Source organism: Leucoraja erinacea, chromosome 16, assembly GCF_028641065.1.
Source record: "Leucoraja erinacea ecotype New England chromosome 16, Leri_hhj_1, whole genome shotgun sequence".
In the NCBI taxonomy this organism is placed as follows: domain Eukaryota; kingdom Metazoa; phylum Chordata; class Chondrichthyes; order Rajiformes; family Rajidae; genus Leucoraja; species Leucoraja erinaceus.
Window position 1 is genome coordinate 25,040,766 of NC_073392.1, and position 6,000 is coordinate 25,046,765.

General features: G+C 55.7%; 1 protein-coding gene across 3 annotated transcripts in view; it reads left to right on the top strand.

Annotated features, from left to right (window-relative positions):
- LOC129704658 (sodium- and chloride-dependent taurine transporter-like) overlaps nucleotides 1–5,652 on the top strand; it is a 45,523-nt gene extending 39,871 nt beyond the window's left edge. For all 3 annotated transcript variants that reach the window (XM_055647933.1, XM_055647934.1, XM_055647932.1), the window contains 5 exons: nucleotides 1,010–1,147; nucleotides 2,508–2,610; nucleotides 3,406–3,506; nucleotides 4,106–4,276; nucleotides 5,494–5,652. In XM_055647933.1, coding sequence (XP_055503908.1) covers nucleotides 1,010–1,147; nucleotides 2,508–2,610; nucleotides 3,406–3,506; nucleotides 4,106–4,276; nucleotides 5,494–5,646 — 666 coding nt within the window. In that variant the 3' untranslated portion in view covers nucleotides 5,647–5,652. The remainder of the gene's footprint in view (nucleotides 1–1,009; nucleotides 1,148–2,507; nucleotides 2,611–3,405; nucleotides 3,507–4,105; nucleotides 4,277–5,493) is intronic.
- Nucleotides 5,653–6,000: the final 348 nt, after the last annotated feature.

A 6,000-nucleotide genomic window follows, 5' to 3' on the forward strand; every position in this document is an offset into this window, starting at 1 on the left:
GTGGAGGCCAATTCACTGGATGTTTTCAAGAGAGTTAAAGCCCTGGCCCACGGTTCGAGTTCATTCCAAGAGTTCTCCCGAGTTTGCCCTGATTCGAACTCGGAGATTTACGGTAATGGCTACTCGTCGGTACTCGGGGCTGTCGTGGACATTTTTCATCGTGTTGAAAAATCTTCACGAGTCTTCCCGTGCTTACCTGCCGTTAGCGAGTCATCTCGAGTACCTGCCGTTAGCGCTAAGAGACGTCCCCAAGCTCCGACGTATCCGCTACGTTCATTCTCCGTGCTTACTACGAGTTAGATTTTTTTTAACTCGGGAGAGCTCTTGGAATGAACTCGCACCCTGGAACAGGGCTATTAGATTTAGCTCTTAGGGCTAACGGAATCAAGGGATATGGGGGAAATGCCAGAATGGGGAACTGATTTTGGATGATCATTCAAAATCATATTGAATGGCTGGAAGGGCCAAATGGCATACTCATAATTTTCTATGTTTCTATGACCTGACCCCACCCATAGCAAATGTGTGGGCTGACAGAAGGTTGCAGATACTCTGGTTGGGTGTTTACACAGAGGCAGACGTTGGCTGTGGTCAGAGTCTAACCCACATCTGTCGGGGGAATGAAAGGCTTTGACACGGACATGGCTGCGTGTAATATTGACATACAGGAGTGCTGTTGACAAAAGGCCGCTTCGCACAGGGAGACTTGGCCTCGCCAGAACAAAGAGAGGCCATGATACCCGACATTTAACCCTGATGCTTCCTAGCAACGGCCAAATGCTGGGATCATCCCAAACACCTCATCCACTCCTAAAAAGCAGATATATCGCCCGCAACAAATCAGGAATCCTGGGTGATAGGACAGCTTCACTTTGGGGAGGCAACAACATAGGGAGGGGGGGGGGGGGGGGGAGGGCATGCGGGAAGGCATGCGGATGGGGTGGGGATGGGGGCAGGGGAGAGGCTCCCTGGTTAAATAGTTACTGATCCCGGTGTGCTCTCTCCACAGTTTGTAGAGGTGGAAGGGCAGATCACGTCACTGGTCGACCTCTACCCATCCTTCCTAAGGAAGGGTTACAGAAGGGAAAGCTTCATCGCCATCACCTGCAGCATCAGCTACCTGCTGGGCCTGGCCATGGTGACCCAGGTCAGTGTGTTCCCACATTCACTCCGTCCCCCTTGCCCATCCCCCACCGCTCTGACCCCCCCTCCCCCCCCCCCCGTCCCCCGTCCCCCTACACCCTGTCCCCCTCCCCCTCCCCTCCCCACCCCCCCCCTGACCCCCCCCCCTGCCCCCCCCCCCCCCCCCTCCCCCCCTCCCCCCCCTCACCCCCCCCCCCCACCCCCCCCCCCCCCCCCCCCCCCCCCTCTCCCCCCCAACCCCACCCCCCACCTCCCCCCCCCTCCCCCCCCCCCCTCCCGCCCCCTTCCCTCCCCCTCCCCCCCGCCCACCACCCCCCATCTCCACTCCTCCCACCCCCCCCACCATGCCCCATCTACCATTCGCCCCACCCTGACCATCACGCCCCCTTCTCTACTCGTCCCCCCTCGACCAACATGCCCCATCTACACTCGTCCCCCCCGCGCAACATGCCCCTTCTACACTAGTCCCACCCCGACCAACATGCCCCATCTACACTAGTCCCACCCCGACCAACATGCCCGTCTACACTAGTCCCCCACCCCGACCCAACATGCCCCATCTACACTAGTCCCACCCCGACCAACATGCCCCATCTACACTAGTCCCACCCCGACCACCCCGACCAACATGCCCCATCTACACTCGTCCCACCCCCGACCAACATGCCCCATCTACACTAGTCCCACTCCGACCAACATGCCCCATCTACACTAGTCCCACCCCGACCAACATGCCCCCATCTACACTCGTCCCACCCCGACCAACATGCCCCATCTACACTAGTCCCACCTGCCTGTGTTTAACCCACCACCCTTTGTGTGGGAAACATTGTCCCTCAGGTTCCTATTACACCTTTCCCCCCTCACCTTAAATCCGTCCTCTTGTTCTCAATTCCCCTACTCTGGGCAAAAGACTCTGTGCCTCTACACGATCTATTCCTCTCATGATTTGATACACTTCTATAACATCACACTTCATTATCCTGTGCTCCAGGGAATAGATGTTTTAGCCTGCTCAACCTCTCCCCCTTGAGCCCTGGCAACAACCGTGTCAATCTGCACTTTCCAGCTTGACAACATATTTCCTATAACATGGTGCCAAAAAAAAGCACAATACTCAGCTTCACTAATGTCTTGTACAACTGCAACATGACCTCCCAATTTCTACACTCAATACTCTGGCTGATGAAGCCCAATGTGCCAAAGGCCTTCCTGACCACCCAATCTACAGTACCTGTGGTGCCCACCAGTGAACTATGCGCCAATACCACCGTTCACAGTGTGTGTGTGTGTGTGTGTGTGTGTGGTGTTTGGGAGAGTGGGCTTGTTTTGCCTCTGATCCTTGCTGTCTCTTGTATCCACAGGGCGGGCTGTATGTGTTCCAGTTGTTTGATTACTATGCAGCCAGTGGTATGTGCCTTCTCTGGGTGGCATTCTTTGAATGTATCGCAATTGCGTGGGTGTACGGTGAGTACAGATGACTGTACCGCAGTGTTATACAGTGACAAACCCGTCCCCACCAGTACTGTACCCCAGTGTTATACTGTAAGGTGAACCTTTCACAGACAGCCTCTCCCTTAAGTCATTGTCACTGAATTGGCTTTTCTGCTTCTAATTTTAAAACCTTTTTTATACCGAGTACTGCGGTAGATTTTGCTGAATAGCTGTTGTTCCGACAGCTCTTTCCTGCCGCCCCTTATATGGTGTGGCCAACTATACCTTGGCTTAACGCTGCCTGCTATACACAACCAATGGTCCGGCTTGCTGCCTTGTCTGGAACTAATTCTTTTATAGATGATTTGGTTTATTTTGGTGGTGTTTTTCCATCAGTGAGCCGCCTCCACGTCACAACTGGGCCGGCCTCTCGTCGAGTGACAAGCTGACAGATCAGGCCTCTGATGCCTGCTGAGGGAGGGAGCCAGTTTGCCCCACTCCCTTCCTGCAGCAGGGCGGTCAGAAGTGAGCATGGCTCTCCCCGTCCCCCTGGAGCTCAGACCTGAGAGACACGGAGGGACGAGAAACCGCCCTCCCCAAATCCCGGTATTCTACCAATGCGGGGGGCGGCTCGTACCATTGGTTACCGAGAGCAGGGCCGTGTCTCAAACCACCCTCCCCCAGGCTGACTCTCCCTCCCCCCCCCCACTCACTAGGACGAATGTACCCCCACTCTACCCCAGACTGTCTCTCTCCTCCCCCACTCGCGCTGGGACAGGTCTTTCCCCCCCAACTCTACCCCGGACTGACCCCTCTCTCCCCCCTCAGGAGCCGATAACTTCTACGATGCTGTGGAGGACATGATTGGCTACAGGCCTGGATGCTGGATGAAGTGGAGCTGGACTGTCATCACTCCCTTCCTCTGCATGGTGAGGGGGGGGTGGGGGGGAGTGTGGAGGATGGGGGGGGGGGGTAGGGAGCAGGGGCCCAAGAGTGGGGAGGAGAGAGGATCTGGCGGAAGTGGGGTCCCAGTGGGGGAGGGGGGGGGGGGTCAGAAGGGTTCCTGAGGGAGGGGGTCCCAGTGGGAGAGGCTCCAGCGGGAGGCCGGGATGGTTCTGGTGGCCAGGGCAGGGTGAGCCGGGGTCCTGGGGGGGGTTTGTTCCATGGTAGAGGGGGAGAGGAGGGGAAGGGAACCCGGGGGGTTGGGGCAGGGGGGGGGGGAGTCCAAGACGTGAACCGCAGGCATCAGGGTCTCGGGGTGGAACCGTGAGCCGTTCCTTGTTCGCTGGAGAATCTCGACGGCAAGGTGGTTGGTCTCGGCAGAGCGGTGCGTCGGGTAGAACCGCTGCCTCACCTCCCCAGAGACCCAGGGAAAAACCCACGCGGTCACAGGGAGATCGTGCAAACTCCACACAGACAGCACCCCTACTCAGGATTGAAACGGGTCTCTGGCGCAACTCTACCGCTGCGCCACCAGAAGATACAAACTGGGTACATACGTATTGGTTTCCCCCTCCGCCCCCCGCAGGCTTGCTTTGTGTTCTCCCTGGCCAAGTACACCCCCTTGACCTACAACAAGATCTACAAGTACCCCGACTGGGCAGAGGGTGTGGGCTGGCTGCTCGCCCTCTCCTCCATGATCTGCATCCCGCTGGTGATGGTGGTCAAGATCATTAACTCCGATGGACCCATTATCGAGGTGAGCCCGGGGTCAGTCCAGCGGGGAGGGGGGAGGGGGGGGGGGGGGGCAAAAACCATGGGGGGGGGAACATATTTATTCACCCGCTGGATAGATTTAAGGCAGAGATCGATAGATTCTTGATTAGTACGGGTATCAGAGGTTATAGTTAGAAGGCAGGAGAATGGGGTTGAGAGGGAAAGATCAGCCATGATTGAATGGCGGAGTAGACTTGATGGGCTGAATGGCCTAATTCTGCTCCTATCTCTTATGATCTAATGACGGTGGGGTGAACCCACAGAGTCCTTCCCACAGGGACAGGGGAACCAAGAACCAGAAACATTGGGAATGCCAGCAGCTTTGGAGAAGTTGGGAAGTTCTGTTGCCGTTGTCCAAGATGTTGGTGAGGCCACGCCTGGGTCTATTAGTTGTGGTCACCCAGTGTGGGAAGTTCAGGAGGATGAGGGGTGATAGTAAAGAGGTGGATAAAATCACAAGGGGAATAGATAGGGTGAATTGATTAGTACAGGTGTCGGTGGTTGTGGAGAGAAGGCAGGAGAATGGGGGGGGTGAGAGGGAAAGATGGATCAGCCATGACTGAATGGTGGAGTAGACTCGATGGGCTGAATGGCCTAATTCTGCTCTCATAGCCTATGAACTTATGAATGTACAGAGTCTTTTACCCAGAGCTGAGGAATCAAGAACCAGAGAACTAAGGTGAGACTGGAATGATTTAATAGGAACCCGAGGGGCAATGTTTTCACACTCAAGGTGGTGGGTGTGTGGAACGAGCTGCCAGGGGCGGTAGTTGAGCATACAAGTTGGGGACATTATGTTGCAGTTGTATTGTGTTTGGATTTGGCCACTTGTGTAGGCAGGGTGTCATTAAGTTGGAAAGAGTGCAGAGAAGATTTACCAGGATGTGGCCAGGAATCGAGGGTCTGAGCTCCAGGGAGAGGTTGGGCTGGCTAGGAATTTATTCCTTGGAGCAATAGAATAAAGCCTAATAGGTTAGGCAGGAGGATGAGCGATGATCTTATAGAGGTGGATAAATTCATGATAGGAATGGCGGGTGAGTCTGTTGCCCAGGCGAGCGGAATTAAGAACAGGACTACAGGGAGAGGTTGGGCACAAACAGCAGAGGCAAGGTGGGCCGAATGGCCTGCTTTTCTCCCCCACCCTCCCTGCGCCCGACAGCTCTTTGACTCTCCCCCTCGCTCTCTCTCCCCCTCCTACAGCGGATAAAGATGCTCACCGCTCCAAGGGGAGAAGGGAGGAAACCGAAAGACCTGGCTCTTGATGCCGAAGCTGTCATCCCTCTCAGTCCCAATGGGACTGCTGCAAACGATGTAGAAAAAACACCTCAAATAATTATAGAGACTGCAATGTAACCTCTCTGTGAGAGTTTAAAGTTGTGCTTTTTTTTTTGGACAAACTCTAATCTTTTTAGGACCAGTTTCCCCTCCCCTCCCCTCCCCCTCCCACCTTGTCCATTCACCACACAACATCTGAGATCCTGGGCTTCAGACACTCAACGAGACCTTGGACTGAGTAGACCGTCTCGCTCTCCCGAGAACATTAGCCAGACCCATGGATCTGTCCATGCCCCGGGGAACCCGTCCCACCCAAACAACCCCCCCCTCCCCCCCGGCAGCTCCCCTCCCCTCCCCTCCTCTCCCTCACGACCCTTGTGAAAGGGTCTGCCGGGAAACAAGGACTCTGATCTCTTGCCCCGCCCCCCTCCT